At 36.4% G+C, this 22,765-nt stretch overlaps 1 protein-coding gene across 5 annotated transcripts in view; it reads right to left on the bottom strand.

The window, feature by feature from the left end:
- Nucleotides 1-22,416, bottom strand: part of LOC102029678 (DNA excision repair protein ERCC-8) — a 42,280-nt gene extending 19,864 nt beyond the window's left edge. For 3 of the 5 annotated variants that reach the window (XR_262377.2, XM_005392653.2, XM_005392654.2), the window contains exons 1-5: nt 22,323-22,416; nt 16,258-16,353; nt 12,055-12,156; nt 9,817-9,940; nt 737-818 (exon numbers count right to left, since the gene is read on the bottom strand). Coding sequence is in view for 4 of the 5 variants with exons in the window: in XM_005392653.2 (XP_005392710.1) it covers nt 737-818; nt 9,817-9,940; nt 12,055-12,156; nt 16,258-16,353; nt 22,323-22,399 (481 nt within the window). In the remaining variant the exon portion in view is untranslated. Of the gene's footprint in view, nt 1-736; nt 819-9,816; nt 9,941-12,054; nt 12,157-15,297; nt 15,407-16,257; nt 16,354-21,144; nt 21,248-22,322 lie in introns of all 5 variants that reach the window. The other 2 variants (XM_013518416.1, XM_005392655.2) reach the window with 2 other exon arrangements.
- Between the last annotated feature and the right edge of the window lie 349 nt (nt 22,417-22,765).

The raw sequence follows: 22,765 nt of genomic DNA, 5'->3' as shown, positions 1-22,765 counted from the left end.
CTGCACTTCAGGCGGAAGAGAACTCCATTCCTACATTAGTTTTTATTTTAAACTACTTAGACATTTGCAAGAAGGGCCTGGGTTCCCCTCATGATCATGTCAGGTAAATGAAGGACACTACCAAAACCAGGGTTTTACATGGGAAATTAAATGTCTTATACTTCTATGCTATTTTACCACATCAAATCATTTTATTTTAATAGCTTCATTTTCCAAGTTAATGATACACTTCCAGTTTTAAGTACAGTAACAGATTCACGAAGGCTCTGGACATGGACTGAATGGACCTCAAAGACAAGCTAGTGACTAATTCTTAACAAATATAGGATCTGCCTGATGAGGGGTGAAGAGATTCATGGACAGCCACAGAAAGAATGCAATCACAGGGACCACACATTAGATAGTAGAAAAACATAGTTTCTTCCTCAAATGAAAAAACTTTTGTTGCAGGTGCTTTATATGAGCAGCTGGTTAATTTCAATCATAATTTTCGAGATGGAAATAATTTTCTTGTTTCACTGCATTAAATTGGAAAAGTTAAGGAAAAAATATGGAAATTTAGTGATTTTCATCTTTTAATCATAGCCATTAGCATAAAGCCTGACTTGCACACATCTGTTGAACTAAATATAAATAATATTTAGATTAAAAAAAAATACTGATCATCTCCGGTAATTAGATATGAACAAAGAGAAAGCATTTGACAGGTAAACAACAAAAGAATACATGTACAAACCTGCTACCAAACAGTGCTTGGTGGCAACTGGAGACATATGATGACTATAAACTGTTTCCTCAAAATTAAATACATCTGCAGTCTGATAATCAAAAACATTTAAGAAGTTAAGTTCTAATGACAAAACCAAAGCAACAAACTCTCTTTTCCCCATATTTTTTTCAGTTTAGAAATTGACTGTTAGCAATTCATTTGACTTAAGCATAACACTTTCTAGAAATTAAGAAAAGACAACCACTTGGCTTACTGTCTTCTGCTCTACTTTAGTCCACGGAATTTCAGCACCAACAGGGACCTGCCTTTCAGTTCCCTACAGTCTCAGCTACAATAATCAGGGCAGTGTGTCCTCACCTACAACTGTTCCTAGCTTTGAAATCATGCATTTCGGTTATTTATGACAACAACAGTCTTATCCCTTTGTCTTCTCTCCCGAATTACTCTCAGGACAATGGAATAAGCCACAAAACCTCTATCAGTTCCTTCTGTCCACATCTTTTCCTCTCTAGCCTGACTTCTAAGTTCAACAGGCCAGTATCTTTCTCTGCTGTCCCTTTCTATTTCTCAAGGAAGACCTCGAGCCTGAATGACTCCACCTCCACAAATGTGTGCCTTTTCTGCACCTGTATCAAGGTAGATCTACATAGACGGCAAATGTTTTGCCTGTAGGGTAAAAGAGTAAAAATGCTAGAGGTTGAGGAATAAATACTTTTCTACCCACTGTAAGAAAATCTTAGTCTGCAGACTGGTGTCACTGTAAAAGAACATTCATCTCAACTGGGTGCTCAGTAATGACTGCCAATCTTACTTTGCATTAATTTGTAATGCAAAATACTGTATTAGGTATTCTCTGCAATATTCTGCAGCTACTTCAGATTTTCTCCATTCTCCACAAATATTCTTACTCAGGCACAACATCTGGTATATTTTAGTTGAAAGAAAAATTAGGAGGGACTCAACAGAAATTCTCAGTGTTAGCAACAAAACTACAAAAAATTTGCTTCTACCAGCTATTTCTTCATTCTTCACTCCTGTTAGATGGAAAAACTGATCCCTCCCCATTTCAAAAGTTAATGCCCTTCTGTACTGTCAGAAATATCAGATTCTTTTAGGCGTCCATAACTTCCTTCCTGCCTCAGTTCCAAGTTCAAGTCTCTTTCATCTTAACAGCACCCACTGCTTTATTATAAACAAATCAGGAGAAATTTCACTCTACACTTGTCTTAATCTTTTCTCCTGTTCAAATTCACATTTTGGCTATTTTAAGTCCTTATATCCCATGTGACTGAAAACAATCGATTTTATATTTATTAATTATTCACACATCTCTCCCATTTTGTTGCTCCTTTTTCTGTCTTATTTAAATTGGTGTGCCTCAAGATTTGTTTGTATAAACTCTTCAACTGCCACCTGCATGCCAGTGATTCTAGTACAATGTAAAATGGGAGAAAGAATAAGGATAACTACACCAGAAAGCTTTCCATATTTTACCTCCAGGAATAATATATACTTCACTAATGTTTTGAAGTATACTCTTTATCAAATTAAGGATTTTTTTCTCTATTTCTCATACATTAAGAATTTTGAAAAAAATCATGACTGGTTCTACCATTCCACCTTTACTAGTACCACTATTTAGCTTATGACTCTCGAGATAGCTAGTTAACTTTACACTATTTTTTTTTAACTTTACACTATTGTTGTTACTAGAGGTAAAATTCCATTTAGTAAATGTTTATCTTTCTGTCTCTGTTTCTTTTTGTTTTTGTCTTTTTGAGACAGGGTCTCGCTATGAAGTTCAGATTGGCCTTGAGCTCACTTTGTAGCCCAGGCTGGTCTTAAACTTGCTATGATCCTCCTTCGTTAACCTCCCAAGTCCTGGGATTCCAGGCGTGCGCCACCATGCCCAATAGTAGATGTTTAGTGTAGGAGGTCAACAGTGGATTTATATTTGGTCTGTTCTAGTGCTATATGATAGTATACTGCATGATCTCTTTTCTATGGTTAAGCAGGGTACATTATTAGTCTCTCGAGTTTGTCAATACTCAGGTTTTTTTGGTGCTATAATTGATTCTTTTTTTATTACTATAGCCAAGGTGTCACAGCTAGGGCCATAAGTTGGTTTTCTTGGGATGCCAATATTTGGACTGCCTTGTGCTGAGTAAAAATATGGTGGCCCACTCCTGGATACTAGAACAAATATGCTGCAACCTCCCATCCCAGGTAAATGGAGGTGGGTGGATCTTAGGAGAGAGACAAAGGCTTGGTAGCCACACCCAGAAGACAACACAGAAATCAAGGAAGAAACAAGACCGTTTCTAGAACTAAACAACAATTCATGTACAACACACCAGAATTAATGTGACACAATGAAAGCGGTGCAAACTACAGAAGTCTCCCAACTAGAGAAAGCTTTCCACTACAAATTACTGGGAAGCTTCAAAACAAAATCAAGTAAATAAAAAATAGAAATAAGAGAAGACAAAGCAATAGAGTGAAATTTATCACTGTGAATGCCCACATCACAACAACAGAGCAAACACAAATGAATAATGTAAAGATGCACCTCAAGGTCCTAGAAAAACAACAACTTTCTAAACCAAAAGCTAGGAAGGAAGAAAGTTATAAATATTATGGCAGAAAATAAAAGTGAGATTAAAATAGTTAGAAAAAATTAATAAATTGAAGACTTGGTTCTTTGAAAGAATAAACAAAATAAAAAGCTCTAAACAATATACCAAAAAAAGTAAAGACTCACATCAATGTAATTAGAGGTGAAAAAGTGAAATGAAAATGGACACTGCCAAAATAAAAAAGATCACTGACAGCTATTTAGCAAACATTTACACCCGTAAATTGGAAAAAACAGAGGAAATGGACAGATTCATGGATACATATGAATTACCAAATCTGAGCCAACGGGATTTAAAAATCCGGAATAATCCAGTAATGGGCAATAAAGTTAAAACAATAATAAAAAACCTAACAGATCTGGATGGATTCACTGTTGAATGCTAGAAAAACATCTAACACTTATGGTTCTCAAGGTCATTAGTGAAAATGAAAAGGAAGGAGTACTCATAATGTCATTGCTGGAAGCTAGTGTTACCATGATTCCAAAATCAAAGCTTCAACTAAAAACAGAACTATACCAAATTCTTTAATGAATATAGATAGAAAAAGCCTCAATATGATACTGACAAACAGAATGTTATGAATCATCAAAAATTATCATATATAAGAAAAGATCATACATCATGATAATGTAGGCACCCTAACTGGTACTCAAATAATGATGGAAATCTCAGAAGAAAGGGACAGATTCCTAGATACCCATGAATTCCCAATAGTGAATCAAGAAGATATAAAAATTCCAAGTAACCCAATATCCATCAAGGAAGTTGAAGTAGTTACAAAAAACTACTAGCAAGGAGAGGTCCAGGTCAAGATGCATTTACTGCTAAATTCTGTAAGAACTTTAGAGATAATCTAATGCCACTAATCCTCAAATTCTTTAATGAAATTGAAAGAGAACCAAACTCATTCCTGAAAACAAGCATTACTCTGATACCCAAAACCAGAGAAGGATCCAACCAAAAAAGAGAACTGTGGGCCAGTCTCTTTAATGAACACAGATGTAAAAGTCCCTAATAGCATTCTGGCAAGCAGAATGCAGCAAGTCATCAAGAAGATTATACATCACAACCAAGTAGGATTTATCTCAGGAAAGTAGGGATGGTTCAACAAGTACAAAGCCATAAATGTGACACACTACATGAACAGAACCAAGGACAAAAGCCACATGGTTCTCTCAATAGATGAAGAAAATGCATTTGACAAAGTCCAACACACATTCATGATAAAAACCTCACAATTCATCAAAATAAAAGGTCATTATGTCAACCTCATAAAAGCCACCTATGATACACCAAGAACCAACATCATAGTAAATGGTCAAAAGTGAAAGCTTTCATGCTAAAATCAGGAACAAGACAAGGAAGCTTACTATAACCATTTCTGTTAAGCATAGTTGTGGAAACATTAGCTACAGAAGTTAGAGAAGAGAAAGAAAGAAAAGAAATAAGGAAAGGAAAGGAGAAGTTAAATTACCATTATTGACTAATGACATGATACTCTATATCAAAGACCCCAAAACTGCCACCAAAAGACTCCTAGAATTAATAACCAAAATTCAGAGCATGGCAGGATATAAAGTAAACATTCAAAAATCAATAGCATTCCTGTACATGAATAACAAATGCACTGAAAGAGCAATTAGGGAAACAATACCTTTCACAGTAGCATGAAGATAAATGAAATACCTAGGAATCAATCTAATGAAGGAAGTGAAAGAACTTCACATTGAAAACTACAATACTCTGAAAACGGAGATCAAACAGGATGTTAGAAAATGGAAAAATATCCCTCGTTTTTGGATAGGCAGAACCAATATAGTGAAAATGGCCATACTTCTAAAACTGTGATACAAATTTAAGGCAATTCCAATCAAAATACCAATCACAGACCTCACAGAAGTAGAGAACACAATCCTAAAATTCACATGGAAGCAGAAGAGATGTAGAATAGCAAAAGCAATTCTGGGCATCAAAGGCAAGGCAGGAGCATTACAATCCCCAATTTGAAGTAAGAATACAAAACTACCATGATAAAAATAGCATGATACTGGTACAAAAAACAGACAGGAAGATCAGTGAAACAGAATAGCAGATGGAAAAACAACTCCAAGCATACTCAGCCACATTATCTTTGACAAAAGTGCCAAAATCTTTCACTAGAAAAATGATAGCCTCTTCAATACGCAGTGCTGGGAAACCTGGCCTTCCCCCATGCTGAAAGTTGAACTTAGACCCATATATCTCTGACCATGCACTAAACTAAAACTGAAATGGATGAAATACCTAAATATAAAACTAGAAACAATTTGCTGGAAGACAGAATAGGCAAAATTTTTAAAGATGGAGGTGTAGGCAAAGACTTCATGAAGAAAACCCTGATAACACAGGAAATATTACAAAAAGTCAGTAACTGGGATCATATCAAATTAAAAAGCTTTCCAAAACAAAAGAAACTACCAAGAGTGAAGCAACAGCTCACAGAATGGGAATAAATTTTTACCAGATACTCCTCAGATAAAGGCCTAACATGTAGAATATATAAGGAACTCAAAAAAAAAAAAAAAATCATATCCCCCAAACTTAAAAGATGCAATCCAAAAATGAACACCTGAAATGAATATGTATTTCTCAGATGAACTACAAAAAACAAATATATATATGGATGCTCACCATCACTGGTCACTGCAGAAATGCAAATTAAAGCAACACTGATATTCCACCTCACTCCAGAATGAGTGGCTATCATCAAGAAACCAACCAATAACAAATGATGGCAAGGTTGTAGGGAAATAGCAACCCTTCTCCGTTGCTGGTGGGAGTGTAAACCGGTATGACCACAATGAAACTCACTGTGGAGATTCCTCAAAAACTAAAACTGAAGTTTCCATTTGACCTAGTTATTCCTCTTCTAGGTATCTTCCCAAAAGAGTTAAAAGCACCATACCACAGTGATATATACACACCCGTTTACAGGAGTACAGTTTATAATAACTAAATCTTGAAAACAGTCGGTATGGCCATCAAAAGATGAATGGTTAAAGAAAATGTGCTACTTATATACAATGGAGTAATACTATGCCATAAAGAAGGATAAAGTTGAGTCATTTGTAGGAAAAATGGATGCTCTTTGAGAGTATAATCTTAAATGAAGTTAATCAGACAAAAAAGTTTCAATATTACATCATTTCTCCTATGTGAGGAAAGAACCCAAAGTTTTAATAAGGAGCATAGTGGAGGATAGAGTTTGGAAAGCAGGAAGAACATGTAATGGAAATGGAAAATAGGAAGTGGGGAGAGGGAAAGAAAGAAGGGAAATGGGAAAAAAAGAATGAAAACAAAAAAATGGAAAGAAAGCTTTTGTATATAGAAGGAAAAGAAGGGTTGAAGAGAAGGGAGGAAACTGGTAAGGAAAAGAAGAATTAAGACATGCTACGTTCAGTTACAAACTCCCTACAATGAATGTGATTAATATGTACAACAAATAATGTACTAATAAAAAGTTTAATTAAAAAGAAAAAGAAATAAAGGTGGTATGTATAGGAAAGAAGTCAAATCATTATTTCTAGATGACATGACCTTCAATACAGAAGACTCTCAAAAAGCCGTCAAAAGACTCATAGAATTAATAACTGAATTCAGTAATGCATCAAAATACAAAATAAACAGTGTTTCTGTACACTCATAAAGAATCCACTGAGAAAAAATATAGCAAAAGAAAATTTACATTAGCACCAAAATTAAATACTTAGGAATTCACCCAAGGAAGTAAAAGCTCCATAACAAAAACTACAGCATGTTAAAAAGGGAAATTGAAGAAGACATCAGAAAATAGAAAGACAGAGAGGAGGCAGGGCAAATGGTGGAAGGGTAGCCAGCAAAGGAAAAGCCTCTCTAAGTGTTACTGTCCAGATGCTGGAATATAAGAACATAGCGAAGATAAGAAAGAGGGAAGTGATTCCCCCTGGACCCAGGAATGAACAGAGGTGTGAACTGAAGCCCACAGAGAGAGTGAAGAGAAAAACTTCAGTGAAGAAGGAGGTAGCTGCCAGCACCTTCTGCCTGAGAGGGGACACACTGGTGAGAGAAGTGATTCAGACCTGTGGACACATACTGAGCACTGGCAACCCCAAAGGCCTCTGTGGAGAGATGCAACAGTGGAGCAAAGGAGCAACAGACATGGACTGCACTAGCTGGCGGTGAGTGCTGAGGGCCCGGTTGTCCCACACAAGAGAGCTATTGGCCAGGAACCATTTTGGAGAAGGGGCTGGGTAAGCTCAGAACTCAAGAGTGGCTGCCAGCTAAATCAAGCAACTCCCAGCTGGGCTCAGAATGAAGGAAGGCGTGCTGACAGCTGCAATCTGCCAAAGGTGCAAACTTGCTAAGAGTATCCACTACCTTGCTGAAAAGCGAAGCTGGCTTGCTGGGATGAGTCAACATAGATCAGGACTCTGTCTCCACAAGTTTTCTACCAGTGATGACAAAGACAAACCTGGAAGTGAACTTTTTTTTCCTCTCTCTCTTTTTTGTTGCTTTCTGCTTCTGTTTCTTCCCTTTCATTGTTTGAACTTGTTTTTATGTGACTGTGAACAATGTATTTAGCCTCTTTGTGGTTTTGGTTCTGCTTTGTTCTTTTTAGCTCTTCCTTCTCTCTTTCCCTCTAGTGTTCTGTACCAATTCCCAAAAGTTAGCATGATCCCCCTTTGTCCTCCAGCCTTACTTCTAAATGCTCCTTCTTCTTCCACTTTTCTATTTTCTCCCTAACCCATTTTAAATTTAACCCCGGAGGGCAAAGTTAACATATTAAAGGCTTGTATACTGCATACAATTTTCTGCTTTTAGATTTTGTTATGTGACCACAAATCTAGTTCATATGATTAAAGGTGGAAAATTAATGGTTACTTCAGTTTGTCATTTTCTAGGCTGTGTTTTATGCTATTGTCATTAGTACCACTACAGCCAAAAGTGACACAATTGTTCTAAACAGCTGTGCTTCCTGGTATGCCAAGATTGAGACTGACTAGAAGAAGTCATTTCCTAAGGGTTCTAAATACTAGCAATAAAGTGACCCACCAAAGGCAATTTACAAACATCACCCGCAGAATTAAAAAAAAGAAAAGAAAATGAGTTACCCTTAAGGTATTTAGCATTTCCATACAACACTCGATTTAGTAGTGTATCAAACACAGTCCTTTCCTTGGGCAAGAAATATGCCAGAAAGCAAATAAGACATCCAGGTATGAAAATGACGTAAAATAGTAATGTGTTCTATGTAGAAAACAGTTACATCGAAGTGAAAGGGTCATTAAAATGAACTCTGGAAGCTACAGTCACTGACTATCTGCTAGACCTGGAATGACCTGAGGCATCATGGAGGCTGACACTTTAATTGTAGAGGTGAAGAGATCTTCGCTGATTAAATACTGACTTTATGTAAAGTAGCATATCAAATAGGCAGTACAGTGGAAGTAGAACTGCGGTGTGCTGAATCTGGGTTCAGTGTAATTGTAAAGAGGATGTGACCTTAGGAGAAGGGGAAAGATACACAAAAGAACCCACAGGAGGGAACACAACATAATCAAGATGTGATGCAAAGTAGACAAATTTAGCTATAGTACTGTTTTGAAAAGACGTGGAAGTCACTATTGATAGAATAGGGGGTGAAATTATGAAGAACTTAGAAGTGAGGCTAAGTTTAGACAGTGGGCATCAGCACAGGGTTTGAGTATAGATACGATAAATCCATCTTATAGTAAGATTAATTCTGGGGATAAACTTTCTGTGAAAACAGGTGGGAATCAAATAGGACAGGGAAACAAGTTAGTAGTTTTCAGTAGTTAGATGCAAGCTTGGTGAGGGACATAGAAAAGAGAAGCATGAGAGAACCTGAAGAAAAGTTTGCCAAGATTTCACAACTAAGTGAATGTGGAAAACATTCAGATTGGAACATGTCACGTTTGAAGGAAAGACAGTACATTTAAGTAAGGTAGAGAAACATGACAGTAGAGCTCAGGGAAAAGATGAGCACTAGAAAGTTCAATTCATTCACATATGAGAGAAACCATTATATAATGTCTACCTTTACTTTCTTTTAACTTTTTTGATCAATTGTGGGTAAGTCTGATATTCTTCCTTAAATCACCAGCCCACAGTAGTTTTCAACTAGTGTAATACTTAACAGTTGTTGAGTATTTACTATAAGCTAGGTACTGTTAGCTACTTTACATATACCAGCTTATTGAGTCCCACAACTCTTCAATGAGTTGCCATAGTTGGTGCCCCATTCATAGATGAGAAAACTGCAATATGAAGAGGTTTGGACATTAGCAACAGTCTAGCTCTCTTAACTGCTAGGCTGCTTTCACATTTTGAGAAATAATCACATGAAAATGGTTTAGAATGAAATTCTTCACTCTACAGAGCACACTGGAAAGGCTTCAATATACTTACTTGTAATGTATTCGTATCCCACACTTTCAGAGTTTTATCAAATGAGCTTGATGTGAACATGCCTGTGTCATGAGGGTACCACTGAACAGTCTCCACACTATATTTGTGAACATCGGCATGGTTTCTATGAAACAGCAATCAACATTTATAGATAACTGATTTCTGGGAGTTTCAAAACTGATACAATATTAAGAACAAGTAGTAGTCTCAGTGTGATATGACTTGTCACATCCAGATTACGTTCCTGTGCCCTAGCTGTCCAGGAGATGGGGAGAATGTGCAGGCATCTACAGATTCAGGCTTCCATAGCATTATGTAGTGGCAAGGCCTCCTCCTAAGGCTCACAGCATGGGAGACTTCCCATTTTTGTATTATGTATATCCCAGCAGCATCAGCCAGCTACAGAAGATTTATTTCATCGTGGAGATAGCAGGGCTCTCTGCCTTTATTGGATTCCTCATTTAGGTTTGGATTTGCTTTTCTTTAGTATCGCTGTACTAGCACTCCCATTCTTAAACTGTTGAAAGTCTTACCCACTTCCATGGTGTCCCACACTATCCTACTTCTTATTAAGAAACTTATTGTGTAACAGAAGGATGTTCTTGGTGGATGTCCATGAGATTCACTAGTTCTGGGGGTGACCTATCACCCACAGAAGCATTATCTGTCAATGACTACATTACAATATCAGCTAGATCACCTCAGGAGGAGTTGTGCTATCCTATTGGATATAGTACATGCTCAGAACCAGTAATGAATATTATACATGTATCATGGTATTAAACCTTAATTGAAACGAACTGGGTATTTGTTTGATACTTAGTAGACTATGAGAAAAATGTGACAGCTGCTTGGATATTTAATATCAGGAATTGTTGTATATATGAGATAGTGGTACTTTGGTTATGCTCATAAAAATCCTTTTTGTTTTAGAGATACAAACAAACAATTATGGATGAAATAATATGCTATATGGGAATTATTTCAAAAGAATCCCGAGAATAAACAGGTATGGGGTAGAGATGAAAAAAGACTGCTTATGACTGGTAGTTGGTAGGGTTGGGAAATGGGTATACTGGCTACTTTTATATAAGTTAAACAAAATTAATAGGATACTATAGCCCTCTATACATAGAACCATCATGGGTTCTGATTTTCAAGGGTAAAGGTCCGTGTTCCAGTACTGGGGAAAGAACCCTGGACACTTGTGGAACACCTGTACACCTGAAGGAATGAGAATGTGAAGCAAAGTCTTAAATGCCAGGTCTGGCCTTAAGGTGGCGGAAAAAATACATTACCTACCCATATACCTTTTCTTCTTCTGTTGTGTATATACTTACATATTTTCATAAAGTAAAAAAAGACAAGTAAAATTATCTAAAACAAACTAATCTGAACCTCACAGGGATTGTTTTCCAAGTCTGTGTTTTCAAAGAGAAGGGCCACAGCCAAGAAGCGTGTGTAGCTGTCTTTAAGTAGATCTGCAGCCCAAGTGCAGACTCTAGTGCTCTGGGAGCAGCTTTAACACACAGCAGTTATTGATGGTAGTGTTCACGAAGTCTCTCCTCTCTATCACTTTGCTCAGCACCTACTCTGTCCATGCAAAGGTCTGCTCAATGGCTGACCACAGTCAGGCAAGGAGAAAGAATTAACTACCTGTATGAAAAAGCTACCTCAAGGTCACACACAGACTGGTAAGCCATGAAAGAATAACCAGAGAAGTTGAGACAGAGTTTTTGTTTTTTGGTTTTTTTGTAAATTAAGCATCTTTGAGTAAGTACAGACACAACTATGTGTGAAGGGTGGGGTGAGGGGTTGCCTGTACATTTATTACATCTAGCTCTGAATTGTTTTTTTCTGTATTAATATCAGTTGAAAAACTAGTTTGTGTTTATAATTAGCTGAGATGCTCATAAATGAGCCTTCTACTAAGTGGAACTAAAAACTAGTTAGTGAAGTGTGCTTTTTGATACAGAACAAAAAAGACATGATCAAAAACATTAAACCTTGTAGAAAGTTGATACAAAGATTGTTATGGGGAAGCCAAATGACTTTTTAAAAAAGGGCTACTCTTGAATTTCAGTTATTTCCAAGAAAGCACCAGCAAATATCAATATAACTACATCATTTGGATAACTTGCTTCAGCCACTCAGATGATCGCTATTTTCATGTTTTTCATTATGTGCAAAAACAGTCAACTGTTAACAAATTTATGGATTTTGTTTTCTAATACACACCTGCCAATGGAGCACAGTGCTTTACACGTGTAATAAGGTTGTCTGGTGGAGTTCTCAAGGTCATAAAGTACAATCACGCCATCGGAACCACCTGATAACATGCTGATAATAAAGAAGTTCACATTAATTGATCATTTCATTACTCCATTTATTTGTGATGATATATATCATGAAAAGTTGCTCCTTAAAGATTGAAATGTATTGCTCCTTAAAGATTGAAATCATAAATAGAGTTAATTCTCAGGAATGAGGACTACAATAAATATCAATAAACTAAAATTTTTAAATATTTATAGAATTAGACTTCATCCTTGTTTTCAACACAAGATGAAGGGGAGGTGAGAGAAAAGGGGATAGAAAAAGTACTGAAAGAGAAAAAATGAAAATAGAGGTTTTGCAAATGAGAATGGGACACAGTAATGCAAGGAGCAGGGAGAGATGGGTGGGGCAGCAGACAAAAAAAGAATTAAGATGTGTCATACACAGGTCACCAACTCCCTATGAAAAATGTAATCATCATTTATGCAAACATGTACTAGTAAAAAATAAAAAAATTAAATAAGTCTAAAAATTTTATAGCATAGAAAAACTCAGTGATCAATTGTTTACCTTCATGATTCCAAAAAGAACAGATGGTAGAAATAAGACAACAAATGATAGTTCTTATCTAAGAAAGTAAGATATTACAAAGTTATTTTAAGGGCCAGGGATATAGCTCAATGGCACCAACGCCTGCTTGGCAAGCACAAGGTACTGAGTTTGATTCCCCGCACCAGAAAAAAAGTTATTGTAAGTGTTAATTATACTTGTGTTAAATGAAAATGGAATCCGAGAGATAAGCTGTTTCTGGTAATAGCTATGTCACCCTGGCACCTTATGTCACATGTCTAAACATTTCAACATTGGTAAGAAAGGAGGCCCTTTTCACCTAAATCACAAAGCTGATAGGATGATAAAAGTGCCAAGTTCCTTCTCTAAGTACCTCCTTCTTTCTCTTATGAATGCATTCATTCCATCTGTTCAGCTTCACCTGAGCACCTAACAGTATGTAAGTCAGTCTAACACAGCTGTGGACAAGACAGGCATTGCTTCTGTCTACAGTTTACAGTCTATAGGAAAGACAAGTAGTGTACATAACCACACAAAATGTTAGTTATAATCGAGAGCACTGTCACAATAGCTAACTTTTATTCTAGTTTTGGGATATAAGGTTAATTTCCTTGATTGTAATATTTAAATGGGAATTTGAAGGAAGAATTGGAGGTAACAAACTAGGTTCATTTAGACACTGAAAAAAAGAACATGTGGCTGAAGAAATATGGAAAAGTGGTGAGAGAAAGAGGTCAACAGGGCCCAGACTGCCCAAATTGTTACCTATGAGCATAAAAGAGGATGCTAAAAAACAAATGATACAGTTTTTTGGAAGAAAAAGCACACATTTCTTTAACACTTGCCCATTATATTGGTAGAACCTATCAAAGTATTCTATTTAAAAGTTTAGCAAAACAATTTCAAAAAGTAAAAGTAATAGATAAGCATGTATACAAAACAAGAACCTTTTACATTGGTTAAACTTAACTTGCACAATAGTATCTTGAGACTTCACCTACTTTAAGCTGTTTTTTCTCTGTATCTGTCTCTAAGATTGTTACTTATTTTTTTTAACTATGTGTTTTTTAATGACCTTAGTTCCTTTTTCATGAAATTGTCTGAAATCACTTTTGAATTTGAAGTTGTTACCTCTTTCATTAACTTCCCCAAAGGCCTGAATACTCTGCTTAGGAAATAACAATAGATGGTGCAGACTACGGTAAGTTTAGAGAATTCTGCAAAATGGAGAGCACTCTTGATTTGTCTTTTACATATTGCAGTGTGCAAGTATTTTGGGAAAAATCTTTTCTTGTTTATGTTTTACTTTTAATCTCCTTTCAGAGTAATTCTCTTTGGCAGGTTTTTTTTTTTTTTTTTTTTCTTTAAATCAAACAAACTGTTTTGAGCCGAGTGTGGTGGTACATGTCTGTAATCCCAGGACTCAGGAGGCTGAGGCAGGAGAATCACTGAAAACTCAAGGCCAGCCTGGGCTACAAAGTGAGCTCAAGACCAGCCTGAAGTGCATAGTGAGACCCTGTCTCAAAAAGACAAAAAAAAAGCTGTCTTCAAGTAAGTTTGCACTCTATCCCTGAGTTACATCCCCAGTGCTTTTTAAATTTTTATTTGAAGATGGTCTTGCTTATTTACCCGAGTTGGAACTAAACTCAAAATGTGATTACACCCATGTGCCACTACACCCAGCTGGCTTTATGTCTTTATGCAGCCAAGAAAAATTGGTATTAAGATGAATGAATGAATTTAGAAGAATTTAGGAGATCTAAATGGAAACTCAAACTCAACAGAGTGATTATGAAAATGTACTTTCTGCAGTTGAACCTATTAAAATATAATGTTCACATAGTTTCCTTCAGATATCACTTAACTTTGGCAATACATTTCTTCTTCTTCCTCTTCCTTACTGTTTTTTCTTCTTCTTCCTCTTCTTCCTTCTCCCTGCCTCCCTCTCTTTCTTCTGAGATGAGGTGTTGCTGGGCTGGGCTTGAACTCATGATCCTCTAGCCTCAGCCTTCCTAGTAGCTACAATTACAGGCAGGCACCACCAGGCCCCGGCAATAGGTTTCTATTCTGCTTATACAAACATTTTTGATTTATTAGTGTATGTGTAGTACATAATGTTCATGTTCCTTGAGGGGAGTTGGTACATGCTCACAGCACATCCGAATTCCTTCTACTATCCCTTTTCCCATCCCTTTGCCTCCCCCATCTCTTGATCCCTTTCCTTTTTGGATTTGTGCTTGCAATGCATAGTATTTTCAGTGATGTCACTTCAGTGCTCATGGTAGATGGTAAACATTAACAGATGTTTTAAGCAAGCTACACATACACTGATTTTCTCAAGGGAAAGAAAATCAACATTTAATTTTATACTAAAGATATACATTTTTATTTCTTTAAAATGCAAAATATAAGGCTTAGCAAACAATAAAATAGTTGTAGGTTTTTCGCATGTAATCACAGGGAAAACCACTATGGCAAGTTTTCAGACTTTTCTCTCTATGTTCTATGAAAACACATCTCAACCTAGTTCTCATGTTTCATAAGCTATTCCTCACATTTCCCACTGACTGAATGTACTACAACTGATCATTAGGCCAAAGGGCTGGCTAGAGTAGAAGTACTGAATCTTCCTACCAGAACACAAGGCCAAGAGGAATCAGTCATCCCTTGTTCCTCATGTCTGCAGATATTTTTTATGTGAGTGCCCCACAGTTGTCCTTGAGTGGGTATTAAAAGATGAGCCCTGAAAAGTCAGGAAAAAGATAAGAATTTCTGTCAGTCTTCTTTTAAATTTAATTGCAGGCTAAGGTGAGAATTTTGTTCACTTTCTTTATGACTATTCGTTGAGTGTATGGGAGAAGCTGGAAATAAAAAATGAGTTTATGAAAGTTATCCCAACTTCATGTAAATAATAATATCTCATCATAAAAGAAAAATTCTGAGACAAATGCTAAATTTATCATAAGTTGATACACTATCTTAATTGCTTTTATACAATGCCCAACTATAGACCACATGGAGAGTGTTGAACTTTCTTTTTTGGTACTAGGATTTGAACCTAGGCCTTGATTATGCTAAGCATATGCTGGACCACTAAGCTACACTCAAGCTACCAAATTGTTTTGTAAGGGTAATGTGATGTCAGGACCTATAGTAAGGCAGTATCTTCAGATTTGCATTTTTCAAACTACTTCAGCCAGTGTGGAGGGAAAAAGATTGAAAGGAATAAAAGTATATGTCACACTGCTTTTGATATTCTATGCGCTTCAAACTTAATTCTCAAAAATACACTTTTACTTCTTATGTGTTTTCCCATTGGACACCAAGACAGTAGTAGGTGTCTTTAAAAATAGCACCTAAAGACCTACCCCAGCCTTACAGTACCTCTGCATTTAAACAAGTTCAATATTTGTAGATTTAACAATGACTATATTTGGCAACAGCTTGCAATTTTGACAATCTGTATAATTGAAATCATGAGTTGAAAAATGCTACAACTTAGACTTCTTATGAAACTTCTACATGAATCATCAGAAAAAAGATTGTAGTGCATTTTACAAAGAAAAAGTGATAATAAAAGTTGGATTAGCTTACTATCTCCTTTCAACAGGTTCAATGTCAAGGGTGTTAACTCCACTGCCATGGATTCTTTCAACATCTCTGTCTTTATTTAATTCCAGTCCCAAGACCCTTTAAAAATTAAAAGAGAGAAAACAAAGATAAAGCTTGACAATAACAAAATAACAGAATAAATTCTTCACCAAGATATCATAGAGTATGAAAATCACAGGTAATGCTTAAATTTTCTCCTACACATTTATAAGTGTTTATAGATTTTTAAAGGTTGTAAAGGTTGCTTATAACAATATAAGAAGGTTTTTAAAATATTAACAGTTCTATGCATAATTTTTCACCTCAAGTATTATCTTGAATTTTATTTAAATCATTTATTAAGGGTTTTTTGGTTTTTTTTTTTTTTTTTTGTCTTTTTGAGACAGGGTCTCACTCCACAGTTCAGGCTGGCCAGGAACTCACTTTGTAGCCCAAGCTGGTCTCAAACATGCAGGGATTCTCCTGCCTCAGCCATCCACGTGAAAGGATTATAAGCATGCACCACCACTCTGGGCTTAAGTTTTTAAAAAGATACAGACTGAGACTTTCCACAAAGCTTAATTCTAAAAAATTAAGCTGAGGACACCTAGTGGAAAAAGTGTAATTACAGGATTTTTAAAAATTCCTTTTTATTAAGTAGGTAGAATTGGAATTGTTGAATTTAACAATCAAGCATATTTAAATAAAATCATTTCATCTCTTTATCAGAGCTTTGATGCCAACAAGGTGGGATCAAAGTCTATTGGTTCTTATCTGCCTTTTCACTTCTGAACTGAAGCTGGGGACAAAAAAATGGAAGTGTATGGTAGAATATGGGAAAGAGAGCCTAAAGCTTCTGACCAGACAACCAAAAAAGGCAGTCCTAGGGAATTGGGAAAAATCAGGGACAGCATAGGAGCTCAGGACACTGATCCCAGAAACATGTCTACAACCTTTTGGACTCATTCCTGAGTACAGCATGCATGGATTTAATCCGGAATATCATAAAAACTTTTGAAAAAAGAATTCACCACTACCACTCAGGTCACAATCTGAGTGGCTCACACTTGGACAGATCTGAAAAGGCCTTGAAAAACTGAACTAAAGTTGAATACATATATCCATCCTGAACCTAATCTTGCCAATCACTGTTAGAACAAAAATATTACCATTCTGTCTAGGACTGAAACAAGACCCAGAGTTGCATAACAGAGTTACAAATTGTCTAGAATGCAGTCCACAGTTGTGCTGCATATGAAAAAACAGGAAACTTCATTTCACTTGCAAAGAAAAGGACAAGCAATAGGAGCCAAAGCTGAGTAGACACAGCATTGGGCATTATTTGACAAAGACTTCATGCCAGCATTAGAAAATGCGTAAGTACGTGACTGTGAACACACTTGAAACAAATGGTAAAGTATGAGAAAGGAAATGAAAGAAATAATACCCCAAATGGACATTTCAGAACTTTTCAACCTAAAATCATTTTAATTTAATGTACTCAATGTAGATTGGAACTGACAGAGGAACTTCAAGGTAGAGTTATTGAAATTACACAATGGAACAACAAAGGGAAAAAAAAAAAGATTTGGAGGGAGGGGAGAACAGAGCTTCAAAGACCAGAGGAATAATTACAAAAAAACTAACATTATGACACTGCTACTCCAGAAGGAGAGGAGGAAAAATTTGTTAACAAAAGCAATTGGAAAAATATTGGGTAAAAACTTCTCAAGCTGTGAAAGACATAAAGTTACAAACTGAAAACGGAGAACGAATCGCAAGTAGGATAAAGTCAAATAAATCAATGTCCAGATACATTCTAATCAAACTGCTGAACACCAAAGACAATATTTTAAGATGTCAGAGGAAAAGGTCAAATTATCTATTAAGAAAATGATGTTTGAATACCTGCAGATTCCTTTGAAAACATGGAGCCATCAGACCTACTCTACAAGAATTGATAAACAATTCTCTTTAGACAAAAAGGAAACAATATAAGAAGGAAACTGGGGACACCAGGAATGAAGAGAAACCAACAAAAATGGTAAATATCTGGGTAAATATGGTAGACTGTTCTTTCTCTTAAAATATGTTTGATGATTGAACACAAAAATTCTAACACTGTCTATAATGTATGTAAATATATAAGACAAAAACATCTAGGCAGGAAAGTAAAGGGTGGCAAAGTCTCCATATCAAATTAAGGAGTAAAATAATGATTCTAAGCAGAAAATTAAAAGTGAAGTTCTATTTTGTAATTCCTAGAGCAAGTACTAAATATATGTATAAGTAAACATATATATAAAGACATACGGTCAAAATCACAAGGTCAAATAAAATGAATGTTGAAAAAAAAACACAAGAAAGCAGAAATGGGGGAAAGACATGGAACCACTGACAAACAACCCTATTGGTGGTAGTATACAACACTTTTGAAAATTATTAGTTCTTAAATGAAACATATTCTTAAGTGTCTGACTATTCCAGGTATGAACCTGTAAGAAATAAAAACATACCCATACAAAAACTAGTACATGAACGTTCATACCAGCTTTACCTATACTAGCCCAAAACTATAAACTCAAGTGTCCATCAACACATAAGTAGATAAGTAGATTGTATATCCACATAGTAGTACGCGCATCAGGAACAAAAAGGAATCGATACACGGAAATGAGGGAAACATCAAAATAATTCTGCTTGGCAAAGAGGTCAGACAAAAGTGATTATATTTAGAGAATACTCTGAATATGTAAACTAACCTAAATTAGAATCTGAAAGGATGGAACCTTGACGTTAATATTTTTTCCAAATACTGCAGGTGATCCCAATATTCTGACAAAGTTTTATACTGTTACAATTCTCCCTATCTTTTATAATAATCATCAGGTATACCTCATTAAAGAAGCATTGTTTTGAAGCCATTTGTTTGTATTGAGTATTTCATAAGCACCCTCATTTTTGTAAGAACACCAGTTCTTTGTATTCATAGTTTATTAGCACACATGGAAATTAAACAAGAACAAAAATAAGTGAAACTGGCATATATAGGCTTCAAGATAAATACTGACTTTCTATAAACCACAAAACAATTGGTGGAAGAGATGTACATGAAATCAGTAGGGCATATGTTAGCCAGAAAGGTCAAGTTTAGAGAAGTTTTATGGAGAAGTACTAAGTAATATTGGTTATGCATTAATCTACTGATTTGGTTAGGAGAGCTCTCACACTTTTCAATTTTATTTTTAATGAAGGAAGAGGTTTAGGTCACAGTATTTTTACAAAGACCTATACTTAGGTGCTTCCTTATTGCAAGGATCTTTGAGAATAAGAAGACCCAATTTTTAAGATGCTCAGTGGCTCACTAATTTCAATTACTACTGATATTGTAAGATTCCCAAACATGCTACGTTGAACAAAAGGAAAAAAGAGTAATGTTGCTTTTTTTAAAATTTAAAGCTCTTTTCACTAAAATTGAAGATGAAGGAATTTTCAAGTTCACTCCTTTTTCACTGTTTACTTTGCTAATCATAATGGAAGAATTGTAGAACTACTTGGTGTGAACAAGTCATATTATCAGAGAAGAGAGGCAAATTTTGATACATAGGACATGAGTTCTTGCAGTCAATGAAATAAAATTCTCTGGATGTGTGTGTGGTAACTAACAGACTGAGTTGAACAAAAATTCCTCTCTTCTCTACAATAACTGATTGGGATTAGGGAGAGAAGGTCAGTAGCAGGTGCAATGCCAATCAGGTTTAAATACCACACAGATTGAAAAAAAGATTTAATGTTAAGCTGTTTAGTTAAAATTACACTCAGTATTTTGGAACGTATTATCCTAAAGAAGTAACACTATATGTATAGATAACACAACATTTTAAAAACAAAATGTTACTTCGTCACTTGTTGAAACCAATAAATGAATTTGTTTTCCTGAGAAACCACTTTGAAGATATCAATAAGTAATACAACAACCATGGTTAATTTCCTACAACTCTGTCTGTAACTCTGTTTTGTTTGTATTGTTCTTATGCTATTTTGTAAATGGATGTCTGTCTGTCAATATGTTTTCCTTCTTTTATTTTTTAAAATAAAAAACGAAACCACTAAATGATTATTATCTATTAAGATGTGTATTGTTTTTCTCAGTTGTGATACAAAAGCTGAGAAAATGGTTTCCAATGTTATCCACCTCTTGGTATTCATGACCTGAATTAGTTCTCTCTCCTGAAGTCTAGGTCAGACCAGGGATTCAGTTCTGATAAGTAGACTATTATAAAAGGGATTTCATGTCATTTCTGAGATTAGGTTACAAAGAGTTTGTCTTTCATCTGGTACTCCTTTGCTTTGATGAAAGTCATCTGCGTTGCTTGCTCTTTCCTGTGGAGACGCCTACCTGGCAAGAAATTTAGGGAGGCACCCAGACAAAAGCCAGGGAAAAAGTAAATATGTCTACAGTCACCTCAGTGAGCTCGGAAGTGGACGAACTCACAGTCAAATCTTGAGATTACTACAATCCTATCAAATATCTTGATGGTAGCCTTGTAAGTACTGAGCCAGAAGGAGGACCCAGTTAGGTGAAACACAGATTATCACCATTTTAAGCCTGTGAAAACTATAAATCTCTGAACTGCTTTATGTTGCTGAATTTCTGCTATTTTGTTATCCAAATATTGAAAACATAACGCATACCTGAATTTTTACTTTAGAATATTAGAATGAGTCATATCCATCAGTTTGTCAATAAGCAAAATGTACACTTTGTTTCTCTATCAAGTTAAATTTCTTAAAGAAATCATTATTCTTAGAACTCCCCACTACCTTTACTGTTATTATTCTTCTTAATAAAATCTTTTAATCTCATCATTCCTCTCACATTGCTCTTACCAAATTCATTAGTGATTACTGTGCCATTACATGCAAGGTAAACTTGGAAAACTTAATTCTTCAGAGTTATTGAATGTGTTGTTCATGTAACACGTAGATCTCTCTGGAGAGTGAAGAATATAACAGACTCATATGAAAATATATAATACAATTTTAATAGTAATATAGTGCATAAAAAATAAAGCTGAGTAAAGGGATAGAGAACAACTGAAAGCAAAGAAGAGAGTTACAGGGCAGAATCTGACACATTTGATAGCTTCCACGGCAAACATTCCTTCCCTCAGCATCCAAGACACCGCATCTCTCTGGTTTTCCTGCTACCTCTCTGCTTACTGATGGCAGTCATCTGGAGGTTCTTCTGCCTAACATCCCTCTCCCACCGCTGGACGTCCAACCCAAGACTTTGATCATGGTAGGCAAGCCCTGGTCCTCTGAGCTAGATTGCTAGCTCCTTCTGCCTAACTTCAACTGTTCGAATTTCTCAGCTTTTTGACACTGAACTACTTCTCTTACTTTCAGTAATACACGTGGATGACCTTAACTGCTCTTCATGAATTCATGTATATTACATTAAAAACCTCTCAATTTTCCATGATCGTAGAATTCATACATGCAACCACTATCTTTCCTCCACTCTTCAGATGAGTATCTTCACAGGTTTCTCAAAATCAGTACGATCAAAATTAAAAGTAAATCTTGCTTGTCCTTTGGAAATTCTTATCTCAAAATGTTCCCGAAATTCAACTTCCTACAGAAGGCACTTACTTAGGAATGACAACTGTTTCTTCCTCTGACATCATTCACCCATACAAGCCATTCCCATGGCTGTTGTTTCTATTTCTTGGACATTACTCAAATCTCTTCTTTCTCTTTATCCCACCTGCCACCTCCCCACCTCAGCCTTCCATCAACTCTCTCCTGGACAGCTGCAAGTTACCTAACTTGGTTCCCACAACTTGTTCTCAAATTCAATCCATTCTCTAAGAAGAAGGCAAAATTCAGTAGCTGTAACGTGATTCTCATCTTCACGCCTTTACCCAAGTAGGCGAGGCTCTTGCTCATCCAGCTTCTCCCTACCTGAACTTCACCTCTCCCCAATGGCCCCCGACCCCAACTCTGCTCTAGCAACTGGTCTAGATTTAACCAGCTTGCCAGAGGAGAAGATAAGATTTCTTTACCTTCGTGTGGCCTCTGCTCTCTGGAAGCGAAAAGGGTCCTCCAAACCCGCTTGTCGCGCAGACAAAAAGCCCAGCATCGCGTTTCCTTACACCAGCTGGAGCAGTGGATGGTGCCATGACACTTTTAGAGGACAGGTTGTAATAACAGACTCTCCTATTGGCCAAGCCTTATTCCATGTGACCAATGGGAAGCGCGATGACTTTGAAGGCCGGAGGACGTAGGCGGGCCGGGCGCGGAGGGCGGGGTCGGCGCCTGACAGTTTCTCCTTCAACTGCCAGCCTCTGCGCTACTCCCGCCGGGAACAGAGCGCCAGCATGGGCTGGCCTCAGGGTTTGTTCCGCGCCCTGTGGAGGACGCTGTCAAAGGAGGTGAAGGAGCACGTGGGCACGGACCAGCTCGGGAATAAATACTACTATATCCCGCAGTACACGAACTGGAGAGG

Source organism: Chinchilla lanigera, unplaced genomic scaffold, assembly GCF_000276665.1.
Source record: "Chinchilla lanigera isolate Chin_1 unplaced genomic scaffold, ChiLan1.0 scaffold00045, whole genome shotgun sequence".
Taxonomy (NCBI): domain Eukaryota; kingdom Metazoa; phylum Chordata; class Mammalia; order Rodentia; family Chinchillidae; genus Chinchilla; species Chinchilla lanigera.
This window is presented reverse-complemented; position numbering and strand designations above follow the sequence as displayed.